The sequence below is a fragment of the Mauremys mutica genome, chromosome 18, assembly GCF_020497125.1.
Source record: "Mauremys mutica isolate MM-2020 ecotype Southern chromosome 18, ASM2049712v1, whole genome shotgun sequence".
Taxonomy (NCBI): domain Eukaryota; kingdom Metazoa; phylum Chordata; order Testudines; family Geoemydidae; genus Mauremys; species Mauremys mutica.
The window spans coordinates 4546731-4566748 of record NC_059089.1 but is presented as its reverse complement, the minus strand read 5'-3'; the positions used below and the strand labels follow the sequence as shown (position 1 = coordinate 4566748).

General features: G+C 53.1%; 1 protein-coding gene across 3 annotated transcripts in view; it reads left to right on the top strand.

The window, feature by feature from the left end:
* Window positions 1-18286, top strand: part of LRSAM1 (leucine rich repeat and sterile alpha motif containing 1) — a 56948-nt gene extending 38662 nt beyond the window's left edge. For 2 of the 3 annotated variants that reach the window (XM_044992414.1, XM_044992415.1), the window contains exons 15-26: window positions 236-280; window positions 1477-1547; window positions 2831-2930; window positions 3881-3968; window positions 4669-4743; window positions 6482-6562; window positions 11060-11155; window positions 11823-11921; window positions 12935-13066; window positions 13629-13710; window positions 14041-14177; window positions 15079-18286. In XM_044992414.1, the coding sequence (XP_044848349.1) occupies window positions 236-280; window positions 1477-1547; window positions 2831-2930; window positions 3881-3968; window positions 4669-4743; window positions 6482-6562; window positions 11060-11155; window positions 11823-11921; window positions 12935-13066; window positions 13629-13710; window positions 14041-14177; window positions 15079-15204 (1132 nt within the window). In that variant the 3' untranslated portion in view covers window positions 15205-18286. Of the gene's footprint in view, window positions 1-235; window positions 281-1476; window positions 1548-2830; window positions 2931-3880; window positions 3969-4668; window positions 4744-6481; window positions 6563-11059; window positions 11156-11822; window positions 11922-12934; window positions 13067-13628; window positions 13711-14040; window positions 14179-15078 lie in introns of those variants that run through there. The other variant, XM_044992417.1, reaches the window with a different exon arrangement.
* Window positions 18287-20018: the final 1732 nt, after the last annotated feature.

Sequence of the window (20018 nt, the reverse complement as noted above, 5' to 3'; positions counted from 1 at the left end):
TTGCCTTTTCCACTGATGCCTGTGCCCTGGGGGGGGGAGCTCACATAGCTCCTGCCCCCATGTAGCAGAACTGCACCCTGGCTGCAGCTGACAGCTCCAGCAGCACAGAGGCAGGGACAGTGGCCAAGTCAGTGGGCTGGTGGTAGCGGCATGTGGCTTGCTCAGAGAGGACTCCGCTCCCTGGGGAGAAGGGTGCCCTACTCTGCAGTAAAAACCTTCTGCTTTATTTTTCTAGGCAGAAACAAAGTTCAGAAATTTTGAAATCCCTGGAGAACGAGAGGTAAGTGCCCTGCCTAGGATAGGCTCCTCTGGGCAAGGGTGAGTGGCTGGGATGGAGGGATGGACTCGTTCACCTCTAGGCCATGATTCTGAATCCAGCTCAAGTCAGCAGGGATAGAAAGTTGTTTGCATCTGGCAGCCATTGGGTGGCCTGTGTACAATGAGTTTGCTGTTATTCGACCTGGTTCCTGGTGAAGCAGGAGTCCACACCACAAGAACCAGATCCACAGTTGGCAATAATTGGCCCGGGTGCTGGCAGGCTCAGCAGAGAGGTCAGGGACTAACCAGGCGGTGAACGTTGCTGAGGATAACCAGAATACCCACGGTTGTTACAGCTAACAGTATGGGAAGGGCGAGGAAACGGTGTCTCACTCTTCGAGATCAGGATGAGACGTAATGTAGGGGCAGATTATCCCTTGTTTGCCTGCTGCAAGTTCCTTGCACCTCCCTCTGAGGCATGTGCTTTAGGTGCTGTCAGAGACCTGATGCCAAGCTAGATGGCCCCAGTCTGATCCAGTCTGTAATTCCAGTGAGAAAATTGACCTCTCCTCTCCCCAACAAAGAGGAGGTCCCTGCAATCTCCTGAAGCCCTAAAATGTGGATCAGAGGACCCAGATACATCTGCTGGCTGTTGTAGGGCAGAGGGTTTTTGGGAGGGTGCCGCGCTGTTGGGTTGAGCACTTTGGGGACATCGATCACCACCATCTTTGTTGTTTATGCAGTGCCATTGATGTGCATAGCAAGGCAGAGATACAGAGTCCTTGGCACTCTAGAGGCTGGGGATGTGTATATGGGGGGACCCCAGAGAACAGGAAGCAAAAGGAGGGGGTCACCATTTAGGCAGAGGAATAGAGGTTTCATAGAAGTTATTTTATTTCACTTATTTCTTACTCCCTTGGGTTTTCCCAAGGGCAGCCAGCCTTCTGGCAATGCCCTCTGATTTGGCCCTGCTGGGAACAACATAGGCACCCTCCCCAGTGGACAGGCAGTGTCCTGTCTGCGGCTGGAGATTCCTGAGCCTCTGCAGGCCTCCTCCTGACATCTCTCGCTCACACGGATGAGTGACCAGATGGAATCACTCAGCCATTCAAGCCCAGGGTGCAGCTTTGAGGTGGGTGGAGAGGGTGTGGCTGGCTGGCAAGGGTGAAATGTGGCTCTGGCAGAAGCAGTGGTTGAATGGACCTGCTTCTTTCTTAGAATAAGGATGGACCAGCTGATGGCAATAACGCAGGAGGAGACAGAGCAGCTACGCAGAAGGGAAGTGGCCTGTAAGTCCAAGGGAAGGGGGTTGTGGTGGTCATCTGGGGGATTGGGCAGGGGTGCGAGAGGGCCGTATCCTCTGATGGGTGGAGGGGGACTGAGAGGACTGTATTCTCTGGGGGTGGAGGGGCTGAGAGGGCCGTATTCTCTGGGGAGATCAGGGGAGGGCTGTGAGGGCCATATTCTCTGAGGGAACGGGAGAGGGAGGCCATATCCTCCTAGGAGTGGCTCCTGGCTACACATGACTCTTACTGCTATAGCTTGCCTGAAATAGTGGTGTGAGCAGGTGTGTAGCTAGCACTGGGTCCCTGGATGGCAGCTCATCCATTACCCTCCTGCACTGCACCACTAATCCCAAGGGAGTCACATCCCTCTGGCCACTGCTATGGCTGGAGCAGTGAGAGATCCGGCAAGGGATCAATCCCCAGCGCGCACACAGCGCGTTGTACATTCAAACCAGCTACAACTGGCAACCAGCCAGGTGAATGAGGCAGGGCTCAGACCTGCATAAATGTTACCATGGGTAAATACTGTACCCTGTGGGGGTGGGGCTTGGGGTGCTGCCTGGATCCAGCTGAGCCAACTCTGCTGTATAGGAGCGGGAAGAAACTGATTTTGAGGTTTGGAAAGCAGCCCAGTGTGTGCACTCGTTACACAGAGACACGCGTCTCACCTATGCTGCCAGCATTTGCTGTTGGGATTAAAATGTGTGTGTGCAGGAGCAAGCGCGTGCCCTGCTGCGACAGAGACATCTGTGCTGAAGCTATCTCAGAGCCAGTCTCCTGCCTCAGCCCCTATTTGTGGGTATTTCAACCCTCGAAGCAGTGACTTAAACCTGCCTTCATGGGATGGTGAAGTTTTTACCCATCTCTCTAGTTCTCTTTCCTTCAGCAGCTTGGTGGAGGCCCCAGGCTGCAGCGGGGAGATCAGATCTGCAGCCCAGTGGGACCACTAGTTAGTGACTCTGCTCCTGCAAGCAGCTGCTGGGGAGCTGAAACTGGGGTGGTGCCCTGCAGAGGCTGAGAGCGTGTCGTCTGTGTAGAGCAGACTCCACAGGATGCTCTCCTGGCTGGCCTCTCATCAAGCCCTGATTAGTGGTTGCCCATTGGGAGGGTGCAGCTATCTGGCTTTCCACTCTGAACAGCTTTACATGGAAACAGGGATGGAATAAAAATTGGAGGGGGGGACCCCAATTTTAGCATGTTCTTGTAGCTGAGTGGGGAGCAGGAACAATGCTGGACACAGAGTTAACCTGCTTCGAGCACTAATCACTCCACTTTGTGTCTCCCAGCTGCCATGCAACAAATGCTGGCTGAGAGCTACAAGAACAAGCTCATCCACATGACCTCTGAATCTCGAAGGCAAGACCTCGTCAACCAGGCATGCTCCAGGTACTTTGAGAGAGCAGTGTGACTGATAGCAATCTTATAGAACTCCTTTCACGGCAAAGGGCCCCAGCACAATTCTGAGACATACACACAGGGATCTCTGCAGCCACTTCTGGAGCGGAGCATGACAGCTATTTAACAGCACACAGCAGTATTAAAAATTGAAAAACAAAAGGGACACCAAGATAGAGCTCTTACATTTAAACACGAATAATATTAGTGTTACTAATGCTCTGGATTAGTAAGAACTGAAAGAATGGTATAAGCCTGATTTATTTTATTTCTTACATTTCACTCAGTTTGGAGGGTGAAAATGAAACCAGTCATTTCATTTTTGATTAGTCACTTTCACTGCCATGCAGTCGCACAGTGCTCTTTGGGGGCCTCTGTGTGGCCTGGAATTCATAGGGCGCTTTGGGGAGAGGAAAAGCATCAGAATGTTGGTTCTTATCCCTTGAAAGCAGCCAGAGCAGTTCTCTTATTGAGCGTCAATCAACTGCACTTACAGCGCAGTTCTGCTCTGACAGTGACAGTAGAAATGGCCCACTGGGGTGTCTTTTTACTTGAGAACTGAGACCATTTCCTCTGCAGTCACTGTGGCAATGCACTTCATGGGACTAATGATACAAAGTCCTCTCTTGGAGCAGAGGCCACACTTTGATGTTTTATGAGCTGTTGGGCATGGACACTGAGTCACTCTCAGCGGGTGTACCAGTAAGTTGTGCCTCTGTTTTTGTTTCATTTATCAGCCAGGGTTGGTTGGTGGGAAGGAGTTTACACACCTGCCAAGTGCGTGTGAGAGCTCTGGCTGTCCACTCATGCTCAGTAATAAACTCGCCTGTTTTAGGAAGTCCCCTGACTTCTCTGAGTTCATTTCCATGGCCAGCTTGACCTCTTATTTGCATTGCAGTCTGAGACCCTGTAGTAATCCCCTGGTGATGTATCTCTTACAGCCTGGCAGAGATGGATCAGAAGTTCCAACAAATCCTGGCTTGGCAACAGCTGGATCAGAATAAGGCCACTAGTCAGATCCTGCAGGAGGTAGGCTTGTGATCAGGGAAGCTAAGTGCATGTTGTAATGGCAGTGGGGAACAGAGCTGGCATGACAAGCACATTGGCTGCTTTAAAGCCTTGTTAAAACTAGTTAGTTAGGTGCAGAAATCTCTGGCAATCTGGATAATTGGTTGCAGTGGCTAAAGGGAAACTATGTAATGACTTGTTCTCTACCCAGAGAGCCAGCAGGAAGCTTTGAGGCATCTGTGAGAGGAGGGCAGGGGGTAGAGATCATGGGAAGCAAAGACAGTCAGGTGACTGAGGCAGACGACCTGGTTTTGGGGCTGGGTGACCTACAGCAAGTCACAGGCCAATGTTTTCAAGTCAATCACTAACTCTGGGTTCCCAGGGGAGATGCTGTGGGCCTGACTTTCAGAGGTGCCAAGCCCCCTCAGCTCTCACTGATTGCAGATTGCTGATAGCAGTTGGAAAATCAGACCCCAGCTGTTAATACCTGCTTTGAAAATGTTTGGCCTTAATTTCTCTGTGCCTCAGTTTACCAGCTGTAAAATGGGGCAATTGTGTTTTATTTCTTGGGATTGTGAGGAGGCACCCAAATTTTGCAGGGGTGAGCACCAGGGAAGTGTTTGTAAATCAGATCATTTCAGTGTAGTGAGGGTCACTGGTGTGTTTGCATCCCCATGATTGGGCCTCGTTCCTGGGTTAAGCAGAATGTAATGTTTCATAGAGTGAAATGCAGAAAGCGGCCTTTGAAGCCCTTCAGGTGAAGAAGGATCTCTTGCACCGGCAGATCAGGAACCAGGTGAGTTGGCGCTGGCAGAGCAGAAGCAACCAAAGATTCAGCTCGTTCATCTGGGTGGTGAGACCACTGCAAGGAAAGTTGCCGTGCTGCCTATTCAGAGCAGGTTCTGAGGAAAACCAAGGACCCTTCTGTTTCTGTAGGGCTCTGTAACACACAGTGTCAGGCAGCACTGATTTGATTTAATAATACTTCTTTCCACCATGGAGGAGTGACGGTGAGGTCTAATAGATCCAAGGGAAATGATGGAATCCCCATTACTTGAGTCATCAGAAACTCGACTGGCCAAAGCACATGAGAATGGGTTATAGAGAGCAATCCTGCACTGGCTTCTAGGGATGAGTCAGAGGGAGCCAGGCCTCTGCCATGTGACAGGCTGCATAGTGAGCGGGGCTGCTGTCTCCATAAGAATTCATTGCATCTCCATCCAGACCATTAGATTTGCACATTGCGGCATGAGCTCATTATTATCTGTTTCTGTTGCCAACCTACTGTTTGATCTCCATTTTGTTAAAGATGAAGCATGTTACTGGGGGTGGGTGGTGGAGACAGTTCTGGGGAGCACGGCACCAGGGTGCCCCTATGGTTAAACGACAGAGAGGACCTGGCCAGTTTCTCAGCGGAGTGCTCCAGGCTTTCCCCTCTCTGACCCTAAGAAAGGAGCTCGGTGTAGGAGATGGGGAGGAGAAGTTGAATGGCTTTGCTTTGCTATAATGAGCTAAACAGGGCCAGTCTTTGCAACTTGTGGGATGCCCACAGGTCTTGTCAGTGATCAGATCACACAAATGTGCTTTTTGCTTGAATTTGTACCTTCCTTGCAAGGTTCCATCACTGGAGTTCACCAGTAACAAGAACCTTGTGGATGATCAGCCTACTTATCCTTGCTCTACAGTCCTAGGGTGTCTTTGGGTCATGTCTGGCCCTCAGGCCTCACTGCTGGGCACCTCTCTGTTAAACACTTTGCTCCTGGGTCTTCACTTCCCCTGCATTCCATTGGCATGCTGTGCACCTAATGGAGTGGTAGGATGCCCCTGGAGCAGTCAGCTGCATGCCAAGGGTGTTCTTCCTGGATGGTTGTGGGATGTATGGCAGCAGATAAAATAATGGTTCAAGTACAAGCCTGGGTGACAGGCGATCTGGGCTCTGTTCTTGGCTTTGCCACTTATTTACTGTGGGATTGTGGACAAGTCACTTTGCCTCTCTGTGCCTCAGTTTCCCTATCAATAGTATACGTTATTGGTATTGTAGTAGTACCTAGAAGCCAAATGTTGTGTGCCCTGTACAAACACCTAGCAAAGAGATGGGCCCTGCCCCACAGAGCTTACAGTCTAAGGAGCTGCATTAACACAGAGTTAATGTGTCCCTACTTTCCAGGCTGGCTGAGAGGCTTGAATGAACCAACTGACTGCAAAGCACTTCAGGGCCATAGGATAGAAGGTGCTTAGAGACAGGCATATAAAGCGCCTTTTGTTGTGTGGGGGTGGAACACAGCTAGTTAGCATCAGGCAGAGACTAACCATGAGCAGCTGGCAGTGCAGTCATGCAGGCAGTGCAAGGCAGCTTGTGAGTTGTTTACTTGGCCCTGGAGAATTGACAGAACAAAGGGAGAGGACAGGCTTCCCAAAGCGCAGTCCAGCCCCCTGTCTCCCAAAGGGCAGCTGTGCAGTTAAGGCTGGCGCTAAAGCAGCTAAATAAAAGTCATTTCAAATGTCAGTAAAAAACTGTTTCATCTTCTGTTTAGATTAAGTTAATAGAAACAGAGTTATTGCAGCTGACACAGCTGGAGTTAAAGAGGCAAGAACTGGACACAGAGACACTGCAGGTATGTAGGGCTCCGGGGCTGCCCCCTCTTCTACCCTGTACCTTCGCTCTGGGGTCTCAGAAGCTCTGCTCCCTTCCTGTGCTCTTTGCAGTTTCTAGGTGGCTTCATGCTTAGTCAGAAGGGGATGTTCCCCAAATTCCCCCTCTCCTGCTGCTTTCTGAAAACATTGCTGCTGCTCCTGGAGATCTTGAGTAATTTTCAGTTTGAAAACTTGGTAGAAGCAGGCTCATTGGGCGGGGCAGGAGCTTCTCCTAGCACACATCTTCCAAGCATCTCATGTTTTCTTGCATTGTTTTTTTTTTTTCTATTTTAATTTGTTTAAATATCTGCCAAAAATGACCCACACCTCTCTCGTCCTCCTTTCTAAGTCATATCTCCAAGGTCATCACAGCATCCCCTCTGCCAGACAGCCTCCCATCCCAAGGGCAGTTTTCATCCAGCTGTAAAGGGAGCTCAAGTTGGGTTAAAGCAGCTTAGCTTTAGTTTTCTTTCATGTGCCTTTGCAGGAATTGTCTTGCAATGTGAATTACCCCATAGGATTTGCCAGTTCAGGTCACTGGTCCAGTAAGTCTGGTATCTGTAGCCAATAGCTGATGTGTCAAAGGAATATAGTTTGCCTAGTACACCCTGCACTGATCAGTTGACACCCTGAAGCATGAGATTCGATTGCCACTTACTCAGCGTGTGTGACTGTAAATGCTATTAGTCATAAAACACCCCAATAACTGACCTCTGGTGGCAGGGAACCCTCCAGGCTCATTATACCTGGGGGAAGCAAGACAGTCACAATTTCCTCTCTTCTGGGAGGCTGCCAAGTAGCTCACTGTAGATTGTTAAGAGCTGGGCACATCCCTACATACCTGATACACGGCCCAAGGATCATGGCACAGGTAGTTGCAAAGCAGCCGCTACAAGGGGAAAGAGTGGGAAGTCCTGTGGTCAAGCGAATGAGACGGGGCAAAGGTGTAGGCAAACTGTGGCAGTGCCAGGGATGGCGGTAAAGTGTCAGGAATGGTGTTTTGACTCTAATCTGTCAGCTACTCTCAGCACCGACCACTTAGAAACTACAACTGAGCCACATTCCCCCTGGTAACGCATTAGCCAGCATGGTTATATACAAGCCCATAGCACAGTCAGCATGGATTCACCAAGGGCAAGTCATGCCTGACTAACCTAATTGTCTTCTATGAGGAGATAACTGGCTCTGTGGATGAGGGGAAAGCAGTGGATGTGTTATTCCTTGACTTTAGCAAAGCTTTTGATATGGTCTCCCACAGTATTCTTGCCAGCAAGTTAAAGAAGTATGGGCTGGACGAGTGGACTATACGGTGGATAGAAAGCTGGCTAGATCGTCGGGCTCAGCGGGTAGTGATTAATGGCTCCATGTCTAGTTGGCAGCCGGTATCAAGCGGAGTGCCCCAAGGGTCAGTCCTGGGGCTGGTTTTGTTCAATATCTTCATTAATGATTTGGAGGACGGCATGGACTGCACTCTCAGCAAGTTTGCAGATGACACTAAACTGGGAGGACTGGTAGATATGCTGGAGGGTAGGGCTAGGATACAGAGGGACCTAGACAAATTAGAGGATTGGGCCAAAAGAAACCTGATGAGGTTCAACAAGGACAAGTGCAGAGTCTTGAACTTAGGACAGAAGAATCCCATTCACTGCTACAGACTAGGGACCGAATGTCTAGGCAGCAGTTCTGCAGAAAAGGACCTAGGGGTTACAGTGGACGAGAAGCTGGATATGAGTCAACGGTGTGCCCTTGTTGCCAAGAAGGCCAACAGCATTTTGGGCTGTATAAATAGGAGCATTGCCAGCAGATCGAGGGACGTGATCATTCCCCTCTTTTCGATATTGGTAAGGCCTCATCTGGAGTACTGTGTCCAGTTTTGGGTCCCACACTACAAGAAGGATGTGGAAAAATTGGAAAGAGTCCAGCGAAGGGCAACAAAAATGATTAGGGGGCTGGAGCACATGACTTATGAAGAGAGGCCGAGAGAACTGGGATTGTTTAGTCTGCAGAAGAAAAGAATGAGGTGGGATTTGATAGTTGCTTTCAGCTACCTGAAAGGGGGTTCCAAAGAGGATGGATCTAGACTGTTCTCAGTGGTAGCAGATGACAGAACAAGGAGAAGTGGTCTCAGGTTGCAGTGGGGGAGGTTTAGGTTGGATATTAGGAAAATCATTTTCACTAGGAGGGTGGTGAAGCACTGGAATGGGTTACCTAGGGAGGTGGTGGAATATCCTTCCTTAGAGGTTTTTAAGGTCAGGTTTGACAAAGCCCTGACTGGGATGATTTAGTTGGGAATTGGTCCTGCTTTGAGCAGGGGGTTGGACTAGATGACCTCCTGAGGTCCCTTCCGACCCTAATATTCTATGATTCTACAGTAGTTTCATGCATGTCTTGAACCCTTAATGCAGGATCAATGCCCAAAATGGGGTGCAGCAGGAACTCACCTGAAGCCCAAGCATTGCACTAGATGTGCACCAAGTGGACCAGACTGCAGCTGCCACCCTCTTTAGTACCAAAGTGCTGCCTGTAGAGACGCTAGGTCCCATTATACAATGACTGGCCTGAGCACCCTTCCAGCTGCTGCAAGCTGCAGTCTGTGCAGGCCACAACCGACCAGGGTAGCTGGAGAGCAGCATTGGAGACCTCTGTGGTTGCACTCCAGCCACACATGCTCCAGGGGGCTAACCCCCTGAATCGGTACTGCGTGTGAATGTTCTCCCCTGGCAGCAGCTTGAGCTTGGGGCTCCGTGAAGTGGGTACACTGGGCATGCCTGGGGACTGTGGGGAACCTAAGAGAAGGCCTGAATAGCTGGCCAAGGAAAGCTGGCCATGTGGGGAGGGGAGCACCAGAGCTAAGCTGCTGCTTCTGAGCCGTGCATCAGTGGCTAAAGCCTCCAGAGCTATTACTTACCCTGTCCTGAGCAAATGGGGAGAGGGTCAAGCACCTTGGAGTGGGACAGCATGGTGGGGATAGGAGCTGATTGCTCCCAGAGGTATGTTTCCAGCAGAGCTTACCCTGGAGAAAGCCACCTGGAAATTGTCTTATGACCTTCAGGGAAGCTGATCAGTTCTGTGCTCCAAACCAGCCCTTTCTTGCTCACAGAATCCATGTGCCAGGATCTGTGTCTCTGTGGAAATGAAAGAAATCAACAATTACAAACAAACATGAACACAACATTCTGTGTCGAGGGAAATGTCTTCTCCAAATGAGATCAGCACAAGACAGAGGGGTTGTGTGGCTGGTGTCCCATGCTCACCCTTTGGGACAGAGAGGAAGTCAGCAAGTATTTCACAGACCTCAGACACCCACCACATTCCTGGAAGCTGCTGCCCGTATTTTGTCTGCAGTCTCCTGCTGCACCACCCAGGGTTAGGGGGCTCTCATTAAATCCTCTGCTGAGTCATAACCCCCTCGAGTTATGCAACAGCAGCGATCAGAACCCGCCCCTGTTCCTGTTAGAGGAAATTCCTGACAGTGTCTGAGCCCTGTCAAGGCCATGCTTGATGAGTGCTTCTCTCTGCTCCCCAGGCCTCTTCTGGGGGGTTGGCTCCAAATAATGTTGCTGGCACCTTGGTCCCAGCCATCTAAAATTTCCAGATCCAGTGTTCTGTTGGTTTCACCATACCCTATGTTCCTCCAAACTAACACAGAGCTAAGTGGGATAAACCTCTGCAGCCGCACCCCTGTATTGACCAGCGGGAGGCGCTGTGATTTGTAATGTACCAGGGGTATTCCAGCTGTTCTGCTGTCATCACTGTCCTTGATGACAATGGTTTACAATGATGACTGCACCTCTACAGCATCCTCCCCTCCCCCCCACAGCCACAAGCTCAGGGCAGCATACAACAGAATGAAGATCAAATCCCAGCCCCGTGACATACAGCTCCATCAAATCAAACAAACCCCCTCCCATGGAGCCTGATTCTATCTGATACTCATGAGATCTCGAGGAGTCCAGCCATCTCCAAGGCCATGGAGATGCTGTTGCCTAGGCCTGTCCCCACCCACCTGGGTACCTGGCAGGCTTGCAGATCTCAGCCTCTGTGGCCTTGCTGCAGATAAGGAAGGGGAATACAGATGTTCCTGTTGCTATAGATTGAGGCAGAGTCTCCAGCTGGAGTGTGAGGGTGGGTTATGGGCGAAGGGCTGCCTCAGTGAGTCTGGTCACTCTGCACAGCGTGTGGTGGGACTGGGGTAATGGACAAGTGCAGGGCGGTACGTTGAGAACTGGGGAACTGCCATTACTTGGTCTAATGGGCTTGGCAGCGACCCCTGGCCCCCAGCAGAGATCTCCCTGAGAGTGGGATTGGGCATCTGCTCAGCTTTGCTCAGCACGGCTCAAAAACTTGGGCTGAGTATTTGAGCAAAATTAATGCTCTGCCCACTGGAGGTTATGGTTGAGAGACAAAGCTCTGCAGCTGCACCCCTGCCGTAGCCTTCATGTGATCGGGAGACAGGGCTGCCTCTGCTTCTGCTGCAGGAGGTGATCACAGAGCAACGCCGAGCCCTGAGCTACATGCTGCAGCAGCTGCTCAAGGAGAAGAAGCAAAGGGAAGAGGAACTGCAACAAATCCTGGTATGTGATGGGACTTGTTAATGACTCTGCATAGAGCAGGAGCAGCACACAGTGCTATGTGGGGAGTGACCATGGGCACGCTTGGCCATGGGGGAGAAAAGGGGACCAAGACGAGGGATGTGATATTCTGTGTTCATAGGGCCCATTAGTGTCAATGGGAGCCTTGCCGGTGACTTTAGAGAGCCTTGAATCAGGCTCTCAGTGTCCCTGGACCAGTGTGGGCACTGTGTTTGGCAGAGGTCGTCATGCATACTCCCTCCCTGCCAGAGCAATGGTGACCATTGCAGTGGTTGTTTCTAGGGGAGGAGGGAAGCAGGACACAGAGACCCTATGCGGTATCATAGCCTGCCAACGTGCTTCGTCTTCTCGAGCCATAGCCACTGGCAGCCCCTTAGCACAGTTTGGTCCCAGTGCATGGGACAAGGGTGCCTGGAGGGCAGAGGGAGATGGAGAATCTTGGGGGTGAGCAAGAGAAGGGATGTAGGGATCAAAGGAGAGCCAGCCCCAAGAGGCCATTAAGGTCCCAGCCCTGGCGCTCCATGGCAATGTGAGCTACCATCGGTGGTTCTGAGCTTGCTCCACACTGACATGCTGTTGGCTTCTCCTTTGGTGCTGCAGTTCAAACTCCCTAGAGCCTGGGTTCTAATTCACCTTCTTTTTCTTGCAGCTGGAGATGGAGGCAAAAAGTGAAACGAAGCAGGAGAACTACTGGCTGATCCAGTATCAGCGCCTGCTGAACCAGAAGCCTCTCTCACTGAAACTCCAGGTCACTGCGGGGTAGTGCTGGGATTGCGGTAGTGCTGGGGGCCATGGTACTAGGTGCTGCCCCAAATCTAAGCCGGTAACAAGCGCTTTCCATTGCCCTGCCCACCTGCTCGGCTGGAGAGCAGTTCCATTAGCAGTGTCACCACAACGGCTGAAACACTACCAGATCTGCTTTCCTCTGATCCCCTTGTGAGGTGCCTTGCTAGACCTCCCTGCCCTACGCAAGGTTGTGGCTGCTGAGCATATCCACAGAAATCCCAGTGCAGCTGTCAGGAGGAGATGCTCTTCCCTTTGAGCCTGCAGTGAGCCAATAGCTCAGCATGGCATTGGGGGGCGCTGGGCTGCCAGAGGTATGGGCCTCAGCCTGAATTTTTAGCTCCTGGTGGTGATTACACTGATAGCTGTTTTAAGAATAGGACTTTTGGTCTTAGCCAAACTTCAGCTCAGGTAGCTGCATTCAGCTTCCCCAAATCCCCCTGCAATTTCAGTTGAATGCAGGAGTCTTTTCACTTTCTGCCCGTAACTTTTGCCCTGTGTTGCGCACTGTTATATAGCTGCTGGAGTGGTGGCTCAGGTGGCTGATTTCAGCAATGGCTGAATTGATCCCTGTTGGCTTGCATATCGACTGGAGTTTGTAAAGCACTTTGGGAGGGCAGGTACCTGCCAGAATGGGAACTGTCAAACCCTTGGTTTTACTCTTCCAGAAATGGAACATTTGGGGCATGGCTGGTAAACTAGAAAGGTGCAAACACTGCTCAGATGCAGCAGTGCTTCCAGGGATCCAGCATCTCTTGGGGAGCAACTTACCTCTGAGGAAGGCTTCTAACCAGTGATTACCTAGAGCAGGGGTTTGGCCTAGAGAGATGGTTTGGGAGCAGTGCTTGTTCCTCTTACGCGGCTTTGGAACAGGGTCTCACCCTGACCCGGGGCTGATCTCGCGCGCTTCCTGACCGGGGGCTGACCCTGCGCCCTTCCTGGCCGGGGGATGGCTGGGATTTACCTTGTCTTTTGCAGGAGGAGGGCTTGGAGAGGCAGCTGATAAACCTGCTAATCGAGCTGTCGGCTGAACAGTACGTACCAATCTTTGCCCATCACCGGCTGTCGCTGGAAATGCTCAGCACCATGACCCTCAGCGACCTGGCAAAGGTACAATGGCAAACGCCCCTGTAATGCCATTCCCTGCCTCTGCCCTGCACTCCAGGGGCTGATCCTGCCATGGCCCTGGGCCTGGGCAGCCTAGGGAAGCCCTGTTGGGTTTTGTGCTTACTGCTGTGTATACGGGAGGGGGGGCTGGATGGAGGGCCTCATGCAGCCCCATGTGCCAGATCCAGTTGGGTGCTCTTCCAAGGGCCTGTCTCCCGACACAGGGGCCTTACCAAAACGGCTGCTGCTGTGCAGAAGCCACCCGCTGCAGCGTCTGCTGGGAAGGAATCTGTGCAGCTGGCTTAGCACCTTCCTCCTCCCTTGAGTGCTCTCCGGACCTTGCTAGCTCATGCCGAGAAATGCTTTGGTTCTGGGTCCAGGGCCTAGTGGAGATACAGGAAGGCATCGCCTGCTTCCCAAGGCATTGCAGCATGAAGCCAACGAGCCTTGCCCAGGCTGTGTATCCTGCTTCGGGAAACATGGCCTCCCTCTCGCTTTGCCTCCCCAGGAGCTCTGTTCTCAGCCCTAGCCTCTCAGAGCTAACTGGCCTCTCCTTGTGCTGCAGATTGGAATCACAGAAACTGGCCTGCAGCACGCGATCCTCAGGCGAGCCCAGGAGATCCTGGCTGTGGCTAAAACAATCCCAGGTACCACCAGCTTATTCCTCTGCCTCATTGCTGGATGTCCATGTTCTATAAGCATCCAGGTCCCCTTCAGCCCGGAGCAGCCTCCTAGTCCTCTGTGCTGAAGGTCTGCAGCTCTGTGCAGGCACTGGACAGCCCAAGTGGGGAGTGGGGAATGTGCAGGGCTGAGTGAGATCCGGAGAAGAGGCAGGCCAGGGAGAAGCTGCAGAACCTGTTGTTGCTGCAGCCTCCCACCGTTCAGATGGCAGGGCTCCGTGATATGCTGCTTGGCCTGGGGGCTGGTATTAAGAGGAGGCTAGTGCTGGCATTCATGCTTTCTCCTGCTGACTACAGAGCTGCTGAAGAGCACTGAGACCAAGGGCCCTGCTGCCCCAGAGCCGAGTGCCCCCCCTGAAGAAATCCTCCCTTCTGCACCCCAGCTGGAGCTGGACGAGAGGAAGTCTGAGTGCGTGGTCTGCATGGAGCAGGAGGTGAGATCCTGGAGCTGGCGAAGGGACTGATGGCTGGAATACTGCAGCTGTGCAGCAGTGTACAGCAGAGAGCTCCCGGAGGCTGACCTACTAGGTGGGCTCAGCAGCCTGGCCTGGGGCAGGGCCCTCTCATCTCTCCCTCTGTGGAGGCTGGAAGGCACATGACACCCATCTCTCACCTCCCGCCTCAACAGCTGGCTGCTGGGAGCTGCTTCTGATCCTCAGCACTTGCCAAGAGCCCAGTGCGTCCCCTTCACATCTGCGAGCCCAGCCCTGGGCTGCCAGACAGATGGCCGAGAAGAGCAGCGAGTGGAGATGCCGACCCTGCTCACCTTGGTGTCCTTCCAAGGGGTGCTCACAAGTGGGATGGGGGAGTAGGATCAGTCACCTGGCAGGTGGGGGAGAGATTTGAGTTTTCACCTGGGTTTATCCCTGAAAATGGAGCAGGGCAAGGTACAGGGTCAGGTGGGGGTTGCTGACAGCCCTGATCCTCGCAGACTGGCTCTGTCCAACCCCAGCTGTCCAGAGTGGCAGTGCCTGAGCTCTCTGCTTCGCAAGCCCTGCTTTGCTCAGTATATTCAGGAACATAGGAGAGTGAAAGCTGGGCCCGACACTGGATCTGCTTCAATAGAAATATGCAGTGCTTAGAGGAAGGGACCAAAGATCAGGACACCTGGATTCTAGTTCCAGCTCTGCCATGGACTCACTGGGTGAGCTTGGGCAATTCACAGCCCCGCTCTGTACCTCAGTTTCTCCTCTGTAAAAGAGGAGTGACACTGCTCTTCTACCTGGAGGGTGCTGCAAGGCCTAGCTGGTGATTGTGTGCACCAGGCTTTCTGCTGTGCAGTGGATGGAGCCTGAGCAGTATGACCCCCCTCTCCACTCTGCCTCCTTCCTGCAGGCCCAGATGATCTTCCTGAACTGTGGCCACGTGTGCTGCTGCCAAACATGCTGCGAGACCCTGCGCATCTGCCCCCTCTGCCGCAAAGACATCGTGCAGCGTGTCCGCATCTTCCACAGCAGCTAGCCAGGGAGCAGCTGCTGGGCTCTTGGGGCTGGAGGTGCCATCAGCTGGGAAGGCCACTGCCCAAGGCTCCTCGGAGGCCTGGGTGGGTGTCAGATCTGCTCATCTCCATGCCGCAGCGTATCAACCACCCCTCCCAATGTCACGTGTACACTTTGCACTGCTCAGAGCCTGTGACTGTGAGGCTGCTTTGGGGAGGACTGGAATGTGCACTGTCACCTCATGTCCAGGGCTGAATGTTCTCATATGCTCCTGTAGGCATGTTTAGCCACACCCCTCTTCCCCCACAGTAACCCCTGCAGTCGCCCCCTGTGCTATGCAGATGGAAGCAGACGCTGCTGAGTGACTTATGGGCTGTCTCAAGTCCCCATGAGTGTCGGTGGATTTCTGCCTCCCTTGCCTTGCCTGTCTGTGTGCTCCCAAGATGCCTGGGGGGCTGCAAGCCCGTCCCTTCCCTGTCTAATGTATTTATTTGCCTTCAGCAACATGATCACACTACACTGTTTCCTCCAAGCCAGAGGAGACTGGTTCAGTCAGTAGCTTCCTTTTGTGCTCTGAGTAGCTCCCTTTGTGCATGGCCCTGGGCACCTGGGAGACCAGAGCTCCTCCATGGGGTGCTGTTGCTGGGAAAGGACAAGCACTTGGTAGCAAGCATGGGATTCTCTGGGAACCCTGTCAGGCCCTCACACCCAGACTGCTCCAAGCCCTCACACTCCTGCACCGGAGGGATCTGACCCTTAGCAACTGCCCATGCTGGGAGAACCATGATTGCCCCCCTCCCCCTGACACACACACTTTAACCCATCTCCCATTGCAGGGGGAGGGCCCGTGGGTCTGCTGGCAAGGAGCTGTCTGTCAGGTTGGATCTGCTAGCTAGACATAGGGGGGGCTGGTTCTGAATGTAAGTGGCTGCTCCAGTCTTGCATCTTGGACTGCAGGCTGATAGCGCAGGTCAGGCATGGACTGGGAGGGCCCATTCCCGTCACTGGGTTTGGGGAGGGACAAACCAAGTAGCATCCGTCAGCAATGTGACTGGAGAACTTGCAGCTGACCCTGCAGGATGGGGCCCACAGTTGCTGTGCACAGATAGTCCCGCTGGAATTGTGGGGCCATTTGTCCAGCCCTGCCAGGTCCTGGGTGAAAATAAATGTGCATCTCTGAGCTAAGGCTCTGATTTCCTCGGGGCGCTGCTGCCGCCCTGAGCCAGCACTGTCTGTGGGGGAGAGCAGGGCACTCTTGCCAAAGCTACAGGCGGGAGGTAGTCATGCATGGGGGGAGGGTGATGTTCTTGATGGAGCTGTTGGCAGCTTTGCATTGGGAGCAGGACATTTGGTTAATTGCTTCTCCATTTTAATTAATAAGTAACGATTTCAGTAAGTTCCCGCTTTCTAGACCTTGACCTACAAGCTGAACCAGCCTGTCTCATTCCCCCAGGCGCAGCTGGTTTGTGCTGGTGGCTGTTTACTCACGTTTTCTTGAGAAGTGCGAGGGCAGTTGAAGGGCGACTCAGTGTTGAGTACTGGCCTTTTACCTCCATGGGCCGAGGTTCAAAGCCGGTCCTGGATCCCCAATAGCAATGGGACTGCTGGGATCTCACTGGTTATCCTCCTCTGTCTGCATCAGCGAAGCCTAGCTCCTCAGAGCTGGTGGTGTTGGCTCCTCTCCCTCCCAGAGACCAGCGGGGGGCACTGCAGGGCGGCGGCAGAGCTGGGAGGTGGGAAGGCCACAGCATAGGACTGGGCTAGGAGGCAGTAGGACTAAAGTGTAGGTGGAGCTAGACCTGCTGGTGCCAAGCCTGGCTCTGCAGAGCAGCACTAGGCAGTTCCCTCACTGATCTCAGCGGCTGAGCTCTGGGAGGAAGGCTCCAGAACGTGGGACCCACTGGCTGCTTCTCTGGCCCCGGCCCCATGACTGGTGATGGCAAAACAGTGGAAGGCTGATGGGCCCGAGGCTACAAGACGTGCCTTGGGGGAGCTGCATGCTCTCTCTGCGCCATGGTCAGGTGGCATTATGAGCATCCTTGGTCGGGGGGGTCACTTCCCATCTGAGGGACCCAGGAGGGCTGCAAGAAGGGCCATGTCAGTGGGGTCCCAGGGCCGGTTTCTCAGCACGGCAGGGGGCACTACCCACCAATGACATGGAGGAGCTGCCTAAATGAACTCGGATTGAAATGGGGTAGGGGCCCCACAGAGGGGTCTCTCTCACCCCATCCCCAGGGCCTTTTATTGCTGGGTCCTGATCCTGTGGGTGGCTGAGTCCCCTTCGCTCCCAGGGCCTTCTGTGGGGGGAGAGGCAGGATCAGGCCCTTCCTCCCTGATACAGGGCCCAGTGCTGGAGCAGAAGGTTCATGCTGGAGCTTCCTTTGGCATCTTCCCCAGCTGTCCCGCTCTCTCTAGGCTCCAGGACCCTGTGTGGGGGCTGTTCCAGGCTGAGGACTCTGAGGAGGTGCATCTTGGCACATCTCTGGGGATCCAAAGTCAGCATTGGGTCTAGGCAAAAAAACCCCAAAGGCCCCTCTGCCTTTGCCTCAGAGAGCAGGCTGGTCCCTGGCTCAGTCTAGGAAAGCAGCTTTGACCGCTCTCCAGAGCCCCTGCTCACAGAACAGTTGCTGTGTCCCCAGCGTATGGCAGGGGAGTCAGACGGCGGCATGGGCTTATGGCAATGGCAGCAGCATGCACAACACCTTATCCCCACTTCTCATCCAGCCCAACTTGGCACTGACCCTGGCAAGTGAGTTTGGGGTCTGAGTTCCCAATGAGCTGGAAGCTATGTCCCACAACTCCCCCTTCCTGCAGTGCCATCTCCCCACTGACCCTTAGGGCCGATCTGTAGGCAAGGGTGCTATGGGCCTTGCGAGTTCAGTAGCCAGAGCTGCCCAGCACCTGTTTACTAGCTCCCACCTCACCCACCCACTCTGGAAAGGCTCCCTCCCCTGCCGTGCTTGCCCCCAGCCTGCGAGCCAGGCCTTTCCACAGCACCCCTGAAGCCCTTGGGGAAGGCTAAGACCATAGTATGGCCATCACATGTATGTATTTCACTACTGAGCCTGTATGTGAATAAATGCCTTCAAAGGGTGGGTCCTGGCGAGGCCTGGATTGAATTTCCTGCCCCGGGCTCCCATGCCTCACGGACTGCAAGTGTCTCAGAGGGGCACGGGGAGGAGAGTGCCCCTCTGGCTCTGGCAGGTTCAGAGCTCAGGTGGGTTGTGAACCGGGGTGTGTTGGGGGACAGAGTGGGAGCAGGGAGGGAGGCTCCAGCAAAGACAAGACTCAAGCCCTTACATGCAGCTGTTTGCTGGAGAGGTGGCAGTGTCTGTAGGGAAAGGCCTGTGTCCCATTGTTGTGTGTCTTCCCTGGGACTGTCAGGTTAGATCCTCCAGCTGCTGCTCTGGGGGCAAGGCCTGGCATGTGTGAATGCAGCATCACAGGTGTTTCTGTAACACTGCCCAGCCACCTGTGCCAAAGGTAAGGCAGAGGTAATGAATGACCAAGCCAAGAAGCAAGGTCCACAGCTTGCCAATAAACAACCTCAAGCCAAAGGTCCTTGGATAATGCAGAGCTAGGAGAAGTGTTTCTTGGCCCTCCCCCATGTGGTAGCTGGGATTGGGCTGTGGGAATGTGTCGCCTGTCGCTGCTGGGAATTGCTGGCTGCTGGTTGTGCAGACCTATTTGTGTCTTGTTTCTGGCAAAAGAAAAGAAAGAGGCATGAAACTGAACAATAACAAACCAATCGCCCTGCTAAGGGCTAGCGCTCCCTCCACAGCCCCTGGCAGCCGCAACAGCTAAGGCTCTGCATCTTGGGCTGAGTCCCCTGCTGTTGCCCAGCCTATGGCAATGCCATTGAGGAGGGGCCTATGCTGGTAACACAGGTCAAGCCTCATGTCCCCACCTGGGGCCTCCCTTGCACCCTGGGTGTTCTGGTCACCTTGTAAGTTAGAGAGGAAGGTGGGTCCTGCAGACAATGGACGGATCTTCCCTCTCAGCAGCCTCCCTCCTACCCACCTCACCTTGCCTCCCCTACCAGCAGGCTGCCTACTTCTTTGCTAGCTTCCCTCCTTTCCCTGTTGGTTCCATGGTGCCCTGCTTGCCATCCCCAACCCTTGATGGCCAACCTTCTGCTGCCAGCCTTGGACAGATACTGGAGAGAATTTCCCCAAAGACCCTCTGAGTGCAGCTACTGTTGGAAGAGTTGATGTAAAAATAGTACCTTTTCACTGTTTCTAGTCAGAGCTCTTGGAGAACCTAACCCAGTGGTTTGTGTATCTAGCTCAATTCCTGAGTGCAGCTTTTGGAAAGCCAGCCAGTCTTGATTTTAGATGCCAAGTGATGGAGAAGCAGCCTGGGCTCATTACACTTCCTTTAAATTTTGCATCTTGTTTTCAGTTTAAATTTTGCTGACTTCAAGTTCTGGCCATTGCAGCTTATTTTGCTTTTGTCATTCTGCTCAATTAAAGAGCCCTGTAGTATCAGCAAGACCTCGGTGTAGGTACCAAAAAACCATGACAAAATTACCTCTGCCCCTTCTGTTGGATAAACTAAATAGATTGAGCTCCTTCAGTCTCTCACTGAGCTCTCACGGGGTGGTTTCCAGGCCCCAGGCAATTCTTGTAGCTCTTTGCTGAACCATTTCCAAATCTTAAACCTTTCTTTAATGTGTGGACAGCAGAACTGGATGGTCTCACTAGGGCCATGTGCAGAGGTAATACCACCTCCCTCCTCCTAACTATTCCCTTCCATACTGTGTTAGCCAACGGCCTTGCACTAGGAGTGCATGTTCAGTTGGTTATCCACCTTGGCCCTTCATCCTTCCCAGATGTA